Here is a 16,203-nt window from a genome sequence, read left to right on the forward strand (position 1 = left end):
ATTCCTTCCCAGCCGAGTCTTGATTTTCACATGATTTTAAAATCATGATCGGTAGAATACACAGGATAAAATTCTTTGGAAATCTTTAAGGTAAATAGATAAAATACAAACTTCAAGCTTCACAATTAAATTACTACTGGTCTTGCTTTGTTGAAATCAGTGTGCTACTGCCTTTGGATTCTATAGATTGCATCCTATGTGCACTGAAGGATGTAAGGATACCTACCCTAAATATTGTCAGCTTGTTTTGTTTGTAGTAACTACAACAAACTGAACTCTGAAGCATGGTCTGGGCTGCAGCCCAATGATAACTGCATGCTTTTCCTGTGTGAACCTCTAGCTTCAATCTACAGCATCTTCAGTTAGAATACATGACAGCTGCACATAACAGGCACATCTAAAAAAATTACCATGTACCCCCTGAAATCCACAACATGCAAGGCAGGAGCATGTTGTTCAGAACATGTGTACATCTCAAATGTGCAATTTGAAGTGCTACAATTGCACAAGAAAGCCACAACTACAATAGTAACAATTTATTATTTCATCACCTCCATTGCTAGAAAAACAGCATGTTATGTATCAATAATGGCATCTAATTAATTGTTCAGTGTCTGACCTGCTCAAAAGCAATGCACTGCTTTACTACTATTATGATAGCGAAATGCAATGATGCCTAAAACAGGCATTGTAGCAAGGAGAAAACAGAGCATGGCAACCATATAGGAATCCAGTTATTCATTAATTCTTTTGTAATTTATATTACCATTAACAGTTAAGTTTTTTTTTAAAAAAATCACTTTATGACAGCATGTTTTCCACCTTGCATACAAAATGACAGCCATTTGAAGAATGACATCATGATTATTTGTGCAGGAGAGAAGCATTCTGCTATTCACGTGGCAAACCTTTGTACTCTCTATACAGCAGAATTAACATTAGGATCATATCTGAGGTGCCAGCGGTTTGTTTTTTAAGGATGTACCAATAATGAGTACTAATCAGTTACAAAATCAGTTTTATTAAGTACAGTTAATTCATTCTGCATATTTGATACTACATACTATAGGGTTGCTGAGGAATGTTAGGTCCTTAAATATAACCGACATAAATCCCATTTGTGGGTTCTTAACCTCTCGTAGTTTCTTCGCACGTAAGCCTGTTATATGCCTTCCAAAGATGTGACCAGTGTGTGGCGAAATAATCTGTGATAAAAGCGTACATTTTTGTCGTCAACAGTCACCCCACACAAGACACACTTTTTGGAGGCTCCTTACAGGGATTGTCCATTGACACAGGCATACCTGCCTTACTGGACAACTGTTCACTGTATGAACTACACCAGAGGAAACAGCGCCCTTCCTTACGCCAGCAAAGAGGCAGAAAACCCGCCCTGAGCCCTTGGTGGCCATCGCCAAGGCAGCCATGTTTTCCGCCTTTCAAGCTTCTGCTGCAGAAAACGCACAGACCCAACAGTTAACTTTTAAAAACTACATACAAGCTGTTTCAAAATAAACGAAGCATCTTCAATTATTTTGTCAATTAAGTTGAGACAAACAACCTCAATGGCTACTAACAAATAAAACTACGCTTGCACTCCCCCTCAAGTACAGTACTTAGAACTGCAGCTGGAAAACAAGTTCTCCTAAAGTCTGCATTGTATGCCTTTCTCCACTGCTTCCATTCTTGCTTTATGAAGGTGTTCATCTGAGTTTCCTTGCAAATATGCTTCAGAAATAACGCACACTTCTTTATTCTTCACATGTTGCTTTCTTAAAGCAGGAATGAATGATTCCAAATCTTCCTGTAAAAAAATTAATATGCTCCTATGCCTGAAGTCTCAAGCTTGGGAATGCTTTTCTTAAGTTGTCAGCAAGGACCTGATCGGCTTCATTCAGCACTTCAAGAAAATTCTCTACCTGTGTAAAATAAAATACAAGTGTCAACAAGTTGAGTCAGGTGAACCACAGGAATTGCCAGGCTATTTAGCATGCATCTTGAATAAGATTAATGAACAACTCAAATGGATTATTTAAATCAGGTGTGGCTAACCTTCTTTGGCCTGAGGGTTGCATTTACCTACTGGGGGCAACAGTTTTTTGTTTATTTTTAGAGATCATACATACCGGAGAAGAATACAATGGGAGAAGGTTTTTAAATGCACAGGAACATTTCTGTTCATTCAGATAGCTTTGCTTGAGCCCCTCCAGTATGTTTTCCTAGAAACACCAAAATATTATTAGTTCATATAATATGGGTGGGTGTGTGTGTGTGTGTAGAATTTTGTTGCTATCCAACTGAATGAACATGCTCATATAATACTGTATAAAATAATAAAATGCTGGCAATGCAGTTCAAATGCAAGATGACAACAAATTAACATGCTCCCATGAAAAGCTCCACATGATGACAATGCACACATGGAGCCCAGGTGATCAAGCGGTTATTTACCATACCCTGGAAAACATTTCAAAATGAACGCTGTAACCCATATAAAAGATGATTGTGGGCATCACTGCACTAGTGATAAAATCAGAGCAGAGACAAAAAGCACATGAATCTATAGGTTCATATGCCTGTTACCTTAGAAAGTTCCTGAAGCACATTGGACAGTAGTTCACAACAGATGTCCTTCAAGATTTTAAAATGAAAATCCTCCTCAGCTGTTCCCAACTTCTCGGCCTCCTCTGACTTGGGTTTATTGGAGCTTTCTACAGATCTCTTCCCACATTCCTCCATGTTCTGCAAGACTCTAATCAGGCTATCAATCAGAGGCATATCTGACAGGTAAAACAAGAAAAAACTTTATGGACGTATGAACTAGCATTTTTGGTAATCTGCCCTAAGTAATAGAGTAATTAAAGGTTTTGAGATGTGAAAGCTTTGATGAAAAATGGAATGTGTCTCTACATATTTTATTATAATGAAAACAATGAACATTCCAAGGATTGAAAGAATTATTCCCCAACTAAGGAATGTAAGACACTATGTTGGAATCAAGTGAAAAAAGATCTAGAAATTTGGTCAAATTTGAAGCTTTCCTTGTTTGGTCGAATTGCAGCTATCAAGATGAATGTATTGCCTAGAATGTTATTTTTGTTCCAAACATTGCAAATTGTTGACAAGATGGAGTGTTTTAAGAGATGGCAGCAAGATATCTCTAAATTTATCTGGCAGGGCAAAAAACCCAGAATAAAATTTAAGATTTTAACTGATGCAAAGGAAAGGGGGGGATTTGCCCTGCCAGACTTGAAACTTTACTATGAATCAGCAGCTTTCTGCTGGTTGAAGGACTGGCTGCTTCTGGAGAACACAGACATCTTAGAATTGGAAGGTTTTAATAACTTTTTTGGATGGCATGCATATTTGTGGTATGACAAGGTTAAGGTTCATAAAGGCTTTAAAAACCATATTGTCAGGAAAGCATTGTACAATGTTTGGACTAAATACAAAGATTTGTTGGAGAAAAAAACTCCAAGGTGGCTGTCACCAATGGAGGCAAAGGCATTGAAAAAACTCAATATGGAGTCTAAATGGCCAAAATATTGTGAAATTCTAGAACAGGAGGGTGATAAGTGGAAATTGCAGAGTTTTGAGAATTTAAAAGACAAAGTACGAGATTGGCTTCACTATTATCAAATAATGGAGGTTTACAAGCTGGATAGGAAAATTGGTTTCCAGGTGGAGAAGTCAAAATTGGAAACAGAACTGTTAGAATCCAATACTAAGAATTTGTCAAAAATGTATAACTTGCTGTTGAAATGGAATACACAGGATGAGATGGTTAAATCAGCTATGATTAAGTGGGCGCAAGATATCGGACACAATATTATGTTTCCTGACTGGGAAAAGTTGTGGACCACCGGTATGAAATTCACGGCGTGCAACACCTTGAGAGAAAATATTATGAAAATGATTTATAGGTGGTACATGACCCCAGTCAGGCTTGCAAAAATTTACCACTTATCAGATAATAAATGTTGGAAGTGTAAAGAAAAGGAAGGTTCATTCTTTCACCTCTGGTGGACGTGCCCAAGGATTAAGGCTTTCTGGGAAATGATATATAATGAAATGAAAAAGGTATTTAAATATACCTTCCTGAAGAAACCAGAGGCCTTTCTCCTGGGTATGGTTAGCCATGTGGTGTTAAAGAAGGATAGAACTTTGTTTTTGTACGCCACAACAGCAGCAAGGATCCTTATTGCAAAGTATTGGAAGACACCAGACCTACCCACTTTGGAAGAATGGCAGATGAAAATGACAGACTACATGGGACTGGCGGAGATGACGGGCAGAATCCGTGACCAGGAGAAGGAGACAGTGGAAGAAGATTGGAAGAAATTTAAGGACTATCTTAATAAATACTATAAGATTAATGAATGCTAGACTGACAGGGGTCTAAAAATAATGTGGTTTTCAGAGATCTTGATTAAGAAAAGGAATGGAATTAGTAAAAAACTCTTGGGAAATAAGGGAATGGATTTGCTGATTGGATAATGAAATTAGAATACAAAACGGGGAGGTATGAGGAAGTCGGGGAAAATAGGTTGAGAAAATAAGATTTGAAATTATACCTGTTGTTCTTGTTTTTGTTTGTTTGTTTTGTTTCTATTGTTGTTGTCTGTATTTGTATTAGTATGCTTTTATTGGAAATTTTAATAAATATCATTAAAAAAAAAAAAAGGAATGTAAGACACTAAAAGGGGAGGGGGTCCAGCCACCGAAGCAAATTTGCCCGTACTGGGGAGTCACACAACTGTGGTCTACACAGACATTTGCCTAGATGAACATATACTTTTTCTTATTCCCCATCACCTTGACCTATACCACAACTCCAGACTGCCACTGTTTTCTATAAAAACCTTAGCATCCCTAAAATATTAGCTCTTGTGGTAAGTAAGAAAATACACTTGCTTTTCTCCATCTTGATATATTCGTGTCTGTGTCCATATATAGTCTGTGAAGCGAAGATGGCTGATAACACAGACAGAGTAGAAGCCAAGACTGTCTTCTGTTCATGAACAACAATTGGTGGATCACCGGGCTGGCAGAGTTCATGACAAAACAGATCATACAGCAAAGTCCAAGTTTCTTTTCCATTACCAGGAGTCTGTACTTCAGAATGGAAAAAAGAAATATCTCATGCAACTTGAAGAAAACGTCTACCAAAGAATTATTCACATTTGTTACAATAAAGTGCAACTGAAGCATCCTACCAATAGCTTGAACGCCTTCATCCACTGTGGTGAGCAGCTGTAGGATATGCATATAAACATCAAGCCCTTCTGAACTTTTATCTGTGCTGCAGAAAAGAATTACAAATTATGTTTAGAACTATTACCACCAAGAAATCTGTATGCCTATGTAAAGTGAATATTTTTTACAATATTTCTACCTCAGTTCTCAGTCAATTACTCTTAGGGTGGCTAAACTCAAGTGGTTCTTGAGTTTTCATTTCCGGTAATAGTTTGAACAAGCTATTTTTGTTAAGACGTGTACACTTGTTCCCTGCTTACATGAACAGACTTTCTCCTTTTCTCCATAAGGAAAAAGCTTACGGGCAGACGGTCCTCTTATAAATATGAGTACCCTTGGTACAGTCTTCCTATCGCCTTGGCAGGTAGGTCAAGTGTGGACTTTTTAAAAAATAACATTTTGGGCACCCATGAAATTGTACACGTATACCCAAAAGCCACTATGCATAACACAGACTAAAACATGTGAGATTTGGGTTCAAATCCCCTAATCAATGAGTCTCATTGAGTAACATTGGTCTAGTAGGATAAAATGGGGAGAAGGGAAACAATGTATGCCGCCAAGTGTGGGATAAAAATGTAAATAAGTAGCTCCAATATCACATGCATTCATATATGGGCATATACATACCAGATTTGTTTTACAGCTTCAAGCAGGCAAGGTACAATTTTGAAATTTGGAAGCTCATCTGGAGAATCATCTGCAGGCTGCTCCACTGACTGACAAGAACCTTTCTTAATCCAGTTTAGCATTAATTCTTCATCCAAGTCAAACAACTTGTCGACCACCTCACCTATTTTCACTAGCAACTCCACTGTAACAAAGATCAAATCTCATTTATATATTGATGAACTAATGAAATAAAATTTACTCTTGCTCACTTCTTAGAAAACAACACAAAGAAAACAGTTTCAATTGATTTTTTGGGGGGGTCTGGCTTCTTTTGGTGATATCTGTTATTGTGACTTACTTTTAGTGTAAGCTCCTTGAGATCTTATTTATTAGTTCAAACATTTCTATACAGCCCCCCACAACTGTACATACGTATAACCACTTCCACTTGTGCAAAAAACCACCCAGAACAACACAAAGGGGGGGGGGGATCGTTCCATCTGGAAAATCTGCAATGCTTGAGTGGAATGGAACTTTTGTCATAGCGCAACATGGAATTCCACCTAAAGGCTGTATTCAAAGTAGCACAAAGATAGTTTCATCCACATACGCACTGCAGCTTGCCAGATGGAATTGGGTTCCCTCTTACAATCATGAGTGGCAAGGAGACAGCTGTGCTGGTTATGATTACAATGCATTCAGAAGAATTCACCAAAAAGAGTTAAATAGTTATTGATATACCTCAGTTAAAATGCCTGGAACATTTTTCTTAAGAAATATAAAAATATTCAATTGATAAAAGAGTTATTTGAAACATGCTAGCCTTTTCATAAGGAAACAAAAAGTGGCCTGACAGGAGCAATATTCAGATTAATTTATAACATACCATTTGTTGAACTAGACATGATGAAACATACACAGTCATACACTGATGGACTTCGTCGAATTCTTTCCACCCAAATATTGGCCACCTCAGAGTGGCAGAGGCAAGTTAGCAACAACCTAAAGGGGAAAAATCACACTTAATCACACTTAAAAAAGAAAGCCAATATTTGGGATACAACTTTGGAAGTAAGTCCACTTGAAGTCAATTGCTTCTCAGTAATAGGATTGTACCATTAATTTTAACTCCATATGTGTAAATGAGTCACAATAAAAATGAGAATCTGGAATACTGGTATTAGTTCAAATGTGATTTTAGGTAGAAAAGAAAGAATTTGGAAGCCTGAAAGTAAGGCCTATTGTATTCAATAGCACTTGCTTCCAAGTAAGTATATGTAGGATTGAAGCCTTCATTCATGAAATTAAGCACACCTGCTAATATTTTATTTACATGCACTACAACTCAATACTTAGGTTACTGACAAAATAGCTTACCTGCTTGTTTCGAGGAGAGTAGGGGAATCGGAATCACATAAACGCTGCAGCACCATCTGTCTGAAAAAATGACAACAGATTGAAAAAGAGGAGACAGCGAGGATTAATTTCCCATACATTTTTCTGAAATTTTGTCCAGACGTACGTCACCACATGCCACCATCTCCTAAATATACATCTCTAATATTTATAGCTGCAAGAATAAAGAACAAGTAAGCTGGGAGGAATTTCTTTATCCAAGTATAAGATGAAGTGAGACACATATTACTATAAAGCTGGGACAATCAGTCATAAAGGGCACTAGCCTACAACTCTGTATTCAAGTTCTTGATTCCTTGTCAACGGCATTTAGACTGGCATTCACTAACTAATTAAATGGGAAAAATTGTACATGGACAGGAATAGCCTCACAAGTCTGTTGTACCAGCAATCTGCTAATTGTAGAACAGCAGTGATAAGGTCATTGCCAGAGAGTTTGCAAGAAATGCAGGACACTGCCTTATGCCGGATCAGACCATTCATCTGTCTAGCTCAGTACAGTCTAGACTGATAGGTAGGGGCTCTCCAGGGTTTCAGAATGGGGTAGTTCCATCTTGAGGTGCCAAGGGTCAAACCTAGGACCTTCTGTAAGCAAAGCACATGCTTCTCCAGTGACCTATCACTCAAACTGCAGTTGGTGAACCATTCACTCCTTTAAATCTGTGTCATTAAGTACAAAAAGAGGAAGTGTAACTACGGAGAAGTTAGAAGCTGCTGAAAAACCTCTACTGGAAAAGGACTGTGCATAGTACAATCGGAATTGTACAAATTTTATGCTCTTTTCCACACTCCCTCCTGTTCTCCTTCAAACTGTTACATTTCAGACATTCAATTCTTTCTCCATTCTTTCTCCATTCTTTCAGACACACTTTCAATACCTCCAAGCTCTCCCTCACCATCCCCACCCTCCCCACACAAATGCATAGAAAACCAGGTCTCAGTCTATCAGTTCCTTTTCTTACATTTGCTCCATAACTCTTGTGCTTTGACTCTGACTCCTGCCACATCAATGACATTCCTCTCACTAAAACTTTTTCTGTAGTGAAGTCAAAAACTTACAGAGACATCTGACTCCTGCTTGCCCTTATTACCAGTCACCCTCTTGTCCAGTCTTACCAATGTTAATATCTTGAATCTGTTTTTCCCCACTCTATAAAGAGCATGTCTAGTACATGTGGCTGTCTAGTACTTTAACAACAATTAAGAGTTGAAACATTTACAGTTTCAAAAACGCTGAGAAACCAAGAACAAAGCATACTACTTACCCAAGGTTCTCATGTTTACTAATGGACAAGCATATGTCTTGGCAACAGGCCATATTGCCCAGTATTCCCACACAGATTTCCTGAAATGCCAATATAGTGGGGTTAAGCACATAAAGTAGAGCTTGCCTACAATCAGCATAAAGTACTTAAGGAGAAAAAGAATGGAGGAAAAGATTGTGGCAGAAAGAAAAATAGTTTCAAGGAATAGGACAGATGTGCTTTTGACCCTTGCTTGGTCTTCAGCAGCCATACAGGCTCAGAGCAGAGCAACATTTAGCCATGTCTTCTTCTTTGGCAGTGGCTAGATTCAGGTGCTCCAAGATATTTTGGAAGAACATGAACCAATTATGTATTCCCAAATAAGAATAAAGTTATCTGCACAGTAACACTGTGTGTTACTCAGTAGATCAATGGAAGTTCTGCTTTTGTGAGCCAGCATCTTTGTCATCAGCAAGCTCCCAAATCCATCTGCACCTCATCTTCCTATTTCCTTCCTCCTGGAGGCAAGAAGCTGAACTACATCAACAACTCCCAGAGCCCAAAGAGACTGCCTCCACACACCAGCATTTCTCAAATTATGCCAATCATTGCTGAGAAACAGACTTATAAGTGTAAAAAAAGAGAGGGGGAATTGCCAGCAAGTCTTTCGCCTTGAAGAATTGTGTTTCATTCTGGCACAGGTGAAAAATTATACTGTCAAATTTGAAAGTGCTTAGAAGATGGTTACAGAAAAAGGAGTCAACAGTAGTTCATCCTTTCCAGTAAATATGACATAATTCATGCTATAACTTTTTTAATATAAAAGTTATTCCCAAGTATAAATGTATTGATTGATTAATGAATACTGCATTCTGCTTTTCAGGTTGCACTTCCAAAGAAATGTACAAAAGCAAAACAAAAAAGGATAACTAAAAATAAATATATATCAAAACACCAGGAACAAGTTCAACAGACACAGTAGAAAAATCCAAAGATAACAAAAAGGGGGGCTATTCCCAAAGCAATAGATGGATAAATATCTAGAGCTACAAACCAAAGATTACCCACATGGTGTTAAAGCCATTATAGCATTGTAGACTGATCTAAAACTTTAGAGAAGTTTATGCAGAAGGAGGTTCTCCCTGAAATAACAAGGTACAGTACTATTTAAGCTTTGAAGGTTAAAATACACATCCTGAGTTGGACATGGAAAGAAATGTGAAGTCGAATCAATTGTTTCATTGCATGTGTGATATGGCTATGCCAATTAATGCCTGTCAATAGTTGGGCAACTGCTTTCCATGCCACATGAAGTTTCTGAACCATCTTCCTTGGGAGTTCCACATACAGTGCATTGGAACAATCTAAGCCACAAGACGCTGACAGTGCAATACTATGCACGTCCATTCAGAAGTTAACCCCTGTTGAGTGAAATGTGTTTCACTCCCCCATAAGTGTGATGCTGCCTGAGACATGACTGCACCCTGACACATGAATAAAAATAGCCAGGTCTCTTACCTTCCAGCAGAAAGTGCAGCTGATTTGCTAGAGCAATTCAGCAGTGACACAAGCTGCCAATGCAGCCTGTTGAACTCCTTACTGAGAAGTTTTAAAAAATAATTTTGGAGGAATGATATATGAATCAAAGAGCCAATCTAGGAGGGAAACCAGACTTGATGATCCATTGTGACCCTTACAACCCCACAGTCCTATGATTAAAGGAAACTTCTAATTATCCTAGCTTTTTCAAGCACTGGGTTCCCCTAATTTAAGGAGCCAAAAGTCAATGTAATCCCACTCCCTATGGATTTGGCAGCACTGTCTTATGAAGAGATACTTTTAATTTTATTGGGAGCTACATTAGGCCAACTGCCAGATTATCAAGTTAAGAGGAATCAGGTTTTATAATAATATTGTGCAGAACTGTGACTAAGAACAAAACCTGCTGGAAATTGAGAAATAGGCCTTGATTCTATATTGGCTTGTCTACTGGTAGAGCTGAATACCAATTCTTTTCTATTTTGCCTTTCATCTACACCTGCCGACATATGGCATATGGATCGCATCAAAAAAGCACATTATTAATAAACAGGATACAGAGTCAAGAGATGACTTACAGTAAGCCGAGGACTCTTGGACTTGGCAAAGACACCCAAAAATATATCAGGGGCATTAAACTCTTGTAGAAATAAAGCAACATCCTGAAAACAAGAATGGTTATGTATCAGTGGACGATTACATGAGAAATGAAATTCAGTTCACTTTGAAAAGTAAGGCAGTCTTTCATTCAGATTCAGATGATCACTACACATACCCAATTATAAGTAGCTATCTTGTCAGTTCTTATTTATCCAGTGCATTAACACTTGTCATTTTAGTCCCTCCTACACTGAAGTTATTGATTATCTATAATGATATATCCATTAATAGAAAAATATCCAACTGCTTCTTAAATTAATACAAGATATTAAGAAATTGGTAAGAAAGCCAATAAGGTCCTATGTATTTTGCTGAGCTGGCCCAGATTATTCCCACAGTTCCTAAGAACTCTGTGATGGACAGCAGTTTTTCCACAGACAAGAAACTCTCATGATATGCAACTTAACCAGCTACAGTAAATTGATATTTCAGAAGGTACTCATCATTCACCTCACATTTTAAAAAAAAATTAGGGCAGGAAAAAAACTTCCAAGACAATATACAATGAGTGAATATCCAGTGTTAGTCACACTCAGAATATGTCTACAGATTTTAATGGGCCTACTCTGAGTTTGACTAAGACTGGATTTTGCCCAAAGAGAGTGCTAACAGATAGCACAAAACAACACAGTTTCGCAGCTTACACATTTTAGCAACACTGTTCCTAGCCAACAATAGCTATGCATGATTCTTCTTTGACAAGCTTACCGGACACTAAAATATCTAAGGAACAGAAACCAGACGTCTCCCAGATAATTGCAAACCTTTACAGAATATACTTATTTTATTTTATTAATTTATAGATATCTTACTCTAAAAAATTGAAGTTGTTTACAATAAGGCTAATCTTAAACATAGAATAAAACAAAATACATATCTGCAAAAATTTACAGGTAACAACCACTAAAAATATCCAAAGTATCAGAATACCAAATCACTAAAAACATACCTTATCCATTGACATGTCCCATACTTTGCAAATGTCATTTTCCAGTTCTTCATCTAGCTCCAATTGTTCTTCAACATTGTTCAACTCAGATTCATCTTCCTTAGAGCTAACAACCTTCCAAAGAAAAGAAGAACATACTGACAAAGGAACCAAAGTAGCACAATAAACCATAAGCTCAAACACACATTGGTCTGTACTGCACAACCTTTCTCCTGTTTGATCTATAAAGAGCAACTTCTACCCAAATATGAAGTATTACCTCAATACACTACTGTTTCAGCGGCCTGAGTGTGAGCAGTAAGTTTATCACTAGAAATCAGCAATTATGTTATTCATTATAGATAGCACAAATAAAGCATAAATCCAACAAGATTTTAATTTAATTGCACTTTGCATTTGCACCAGCGTGGCAAATTTTAAATTATCACCTACCCATCTTTACTCAAAGACAAGTCTCACTGATGTCAACATGACTTAATTCCAAGCAAATACAAATAAGACTGCAGCCTTAGAATACACATTTCACAGTTCCAATTGACATCAGCCACCACTGGTTGGAATGGACCTCGAATATCATCTAGTCTAGTGCAACTCCCTGCAGATGCAACAGATCAAGCATTTACTTAGACAGGGCTTCTTCCCATCTATTTTTACCTGCTGTTTTATACATTATATGTTTTATAGACTACATATTTTTCACATATATACACATTCATTTTAAAAGCTTCTAAAACTAGACATTGTACAATTCAAAGATATTGTTTGTTGCCCTCACATCCAGTTTGGCCACGAGTGGTTTCATGTGTATGCAGCATACCTCGATAAGTTTTGTAAGGACGCTGAAAAACCAGTGTTTGCTGTAAACTGTATTTCTGATAGAATCCCCAGAAACGACATCCTCGTCGTCGTCATTGCTGGAAGGTGGTGATGGATTCCTGTCCATATTTGAGTAACACAATCCAACTGCCAGATCAAAAGATTTCTAGAAGTGAGCACAAACAACAGCAAAATATTTTAAAACCACAAAGGCTCATCCCAGCACTTATTATTCCTTAACAGCTGTCCACGGATGAGACCAATATGTTTTATATCCAAAAGATACGTGCATATGTGCCTCCTTTCATCCAAAAACAAAGCCTAGCAATCGCTTCCTCTCAATTAAAGCCTTAAAAAATGTTTTGTTAATGTGCACGGCAATCACACTGTGGGTTTTTAAAAATTAAGTACAGTGGTACCTCAGGTTAAGTACTTAATTGTCCGTTCTTAATCTGAAACTGTTCTTAACCTGAAGCACCACTTTAGCTAATGGGGCCTACCACTGCTGCTGCACCGCTGGAGCACGATTTCTGTTCTCATCCTGAAGCAAAGTTCTTAACCCGAGGTACTATTTCTGGGTTAGCAGAGTCTGTAACCTGAAGCATATGTAACCTGAAGCATATGTAACCCGAGGTACCACTGTACTGGGCACATGAAGTGGGGAGGTGGTCCTTTGGAACCTAGGAAGCCCTTCAATTAAAAAAGAAACAAGGTCAATTCAAATGCTGACACACCTGCTGACAAACCTACTGCATTTACTCAAATCTAATGCTCATCTTTTTTGGCCAAATTATGCTGCGAAAATTAAGGTGTGCATTAGATTCAATGGCACATTTACTGTACATTTGCCAGGAAATACTTTTTTTGGTTTCAAGGTTCTGAAAACTGAGGTGCCCATTAGATTCGATGGCACATTAGACTCGAGTAAATACGGTACATCTTGTGGGATGTGGTGCTGGGCCTCCCACCAGCACACTCTTTCCCATAGGGCTTAATATGAAAAGCACACAAAACACGGACACAGAAGACCTATCCTTCCCGGTTCTTCAACAGCTCTTTGAATGAAAGGCAGTGTACCTAAACCAGGCATAAGCAAACTTGGCCCGCCAGATGTTTTGGGACTACAACTCCCATCATCCCTAGCTAACAGGACCAGTGGTCAGGAATGATGGGAGCTGTGGTCTGAAAACATCTGGAGGGCTGGGTTTGCCTATGCCTGACCTAAACCCTGCGTTTTACAGACGTTTGCTCCGTTTTTAACTTTTAAATATGGTTTTTACTGTGGAGTTTTATGTATTTCTGTTGCAAACCGCTTTGCTACTTTTTAATGAAACAGCAGCATATCAATACTGTATTTGTAAATAAATGACGGTCCTGATCTGCCCCATTGGATCTGAAGCTCGCAACATCTATAATCAATTGAGAGGACTACCTAGAAATTAAATAACATTTCCAAACAATCCCTTGGATAGGGCATCTCAAGGTGCAAGTAAAAAAGAACAGAGAAGAACAAGAGGGCACCACTATGATGATGAGCGCCAGCTCTAACCATTAAACCAGGCGGCTTCAGGGGCTGGCGCCCACCCTGAGCCTTATTCATCCTTCTCTCTCCCTCAAAGCGCGAGGGAAACTATTTAAACCCAAGCAATCAAGATGAGAGCTTTCTCTCTTTTTAAATCTTTCTAAATCACCTCACGCGCTTCCTCGCCTGAGCCCTAACACTGAAAACACGTTCCGGGGATCAGATTAAGCCCTGGCAAGACGCCCCCCCCCCCCCCGCTAGACCGAAAACCAGGACAGGATCCGCCCCCTCAGCAATGATTCCCACAGGAGCCGCGATATATCCCGAGCGGCGACAGGAGGAACCTTGGCTCGACGCCGCCGCGTCTTCTGCTTCAGCCCCGACAAGTTCAGGCCGTCCGTGGGAGACGCGCGGCCGCCGCCGCCCCCGGTGTTTACAGGCCTCCCCGTCCTTTCCCGCCTTCTCTCTCTCTCGGCCAATGAAGCAGCTCCAAGGATGGGAGGAGGAGGAGGAGGAGGAGGACGGCGGCAAACCTTCGTAGGCCCTCGGAAACTGAGGCGTCTTCCGCCAGGCCCTGGAGGCGCCGCAGGCCTCGCCTCTCCCTCCGCCCGGAATGGAGAGCAGCCACACAGCCTCGCCCTCACGAAACGAAGCGCCCCCGGGCGGCGGCCTCTCGAAACGCCCGGCAACGGGTGGCCTCGGCGTCCCTTTTTAATAATAAAATTTCCCTTTCCCCGCAAAGGCTTTTTTTAAAAAAAAAAAATACACCCAATGATGGTGCACGTCCTCGTGCGAATGGAACTGTCGGGTCGAGAAAGGAGTTTCCTGGTTGGTTCTCCGCCTTCATCAAAAGCAGACTTTCCAAGAAAAAGAAGAAAAAATCTCCCACAAAATTTGACTGGAACTTTTTCTTTTTCTTTTCTTTTTTTAAATTTTTTATTAAATTTTGACATAAATATATTTCACAAACATACAAAAGACAAAATGAAAAAGAAAAAACAGAAAAAGAGAAAAAAAAACAAAAAAAACATGAAATACATACAACTTTGATGACATTGATCGACTTCCCTTTATCTTGATTTCGGAAATTATTATCTTGTTTATCTATCTGCTGTGTCTATTCCTTAATAAAACTTTTTACGTAGTAAGCGTTATCTCATGCCTACTGTGATTTCTATAAGTACATATGTGTTTCTGATCAACATTTTAATTTTCCCCTTGTCTCTATTTCCATATATATCCTAAATTTATCCCATTCATTGTTAAATTTTGCACTTCTTTGATTTCTTATTTTCTGTGTCAATTTAGCCAGCTCCAAATAATCGGATAATTTAAGTTGCCACTCCTTTAGTGTTGGCTTGACTGGAACTTTTTCAAAGATCCAACATGACTAGGAAATCCTAAAATGAGGATTTGAAGAGCCGGGTCTCATTTGCCAGTTGTTGCTTTTGTCAAAAGTGGGTGGAAATGAAAGAGTGCCTGGAAGACAATCAGTGTCGTTTTTACCTATAAGCTAAGCAAGCTATAGCTTAGGGCCCCACTCTCTTGCCCCCCCTCCAAATTTCACTATTAATATACAGTGGTACCTCTGGATGCGAATGGGATCCGTTCCGGAGCCCCGTTCGCATCCAGAAGCGAATGCAACCCACGTCCGTGCGTCGTGATTCGCCGCATGCGCAATGTCATTTTTACCATCTGCGCATGTGGCGAAACCCAGAAGTAACGCACTCCGTTACTTCCGGGTCACCGCAGCACGCAACCCGAAAATACTTATCCCGAAGCTACTTCAACCCGAGGTATGACTGTACTTCTTAATTGTATTTCAGTTCAACGATTACTTTGATAAAATACATATTTTGTTATGTGCAAATGGCTTTAGATACCTGTTAGGTCCATAAATGACCATATAGCATATATTCAACACAAAAAACAGCAACTATTTGTTGTTGACAAAGGACAGCTGGACATATAAAAGGCCCCATTACCTTCAGTAGCTCTGGGCCTCATCACACCTAAATCTGGCCCTGAAAACAATGCGCCACTGGCTGAAGCCAAGAGTGGACGGCTCTGGGAAATGACTGCCCAATTCATGCCATCTGGGCAAGGAGGTCCTTTCTACAAGGAGCTGGCTTATTGCAGGGAAAGGAACTTCCACAAACTTTGCAAGGATTCTGTTCCCCTACCCCCCA

At 39.2% G+C, this 16,203-nt stretch overlaps 1 protein-coding gene across 2 annotated transcripts; it reads right to left on the bottom strand.

Moving 5' to 3' along the window:
* Positions 1-1,001: 1,001 nt before the first annotated feature.
* SAAL1 (serum amyloid A like 1) lies at positions 1,002-14,876 on the bottom strand. Of its 2 annotated transcripts, none has more exons than XM_079987398.1 (13): positions 14,781-14,876; positions 12,494-12,658; positions 11,677-11,790; positions 10,646-10,729; positions 8,550-8,629; positions 7,246-7,305; positions 6,755-6,870; positions 5,887-6,070; positions 5,217-5,302; positions 4,915-5,115; positions 2,584-2,780; positions 2,127-2,219; positions 1,002-1,919 (listed from the first exon to the last, which is right to left on the bottom strand). In XM_079987398.1, exons 1-13 carry the CDS (start codon positions 14,859-14,861, stop codon positions 1,827-1,829), a joined length of 1,554 nt encoding a protein of 517 aa, XP_079843524.1. In that variant the 5' UTR covers positions 14,862-14,876; the 3' UTR covers positions 1,002-1,826. The 2 variants fall into 2 exon arrangements, with proteins under 2 accessions (XP_079843524.1, XP_079843525.1); XM_079987399.1 differs by lacking the exon at positions 14,781-14,876 and adding an exon at positions 14,359-14,641.
* Positions 14,877-16,203: the final 1,327 nt, after the last annotated feature.

Source organism: Podarcis cretensis (assembly GCF_951804945.1).
Source record: "Podarcis cretensis genome assembly, chromosome: 1".
Taxonomy (NCBI): Eukaryota; Metazoa; Chordata; class Lepidosauria; order Squamata; family Lacertidae; genus Podarcis; species Podarcis cretensis.

Coding starts and splice junctions, on each gene's coding strand:
- SAAL1 (XM_079987398.1), bottom strand. CDS start 14,861: ATGAAGGCGGAGAACCAACCAGGAAACTCCTTTCTCGACCCGACAGTT. Junction 7,306..8,549: donor AGTAAACATGAGAACCTTGG/GTAAGTAGTATG, acceptor TCATTTTTTCAG/ACAGATGGTGCTGCAGCGTT. Junction 5,116..5,216: donor TGAAGGCGTTCAAGCTATTG/GTAGGATGCTTC, acceptor TCCATTCTGAAG/TACAGACTCCTGGTAATGGA.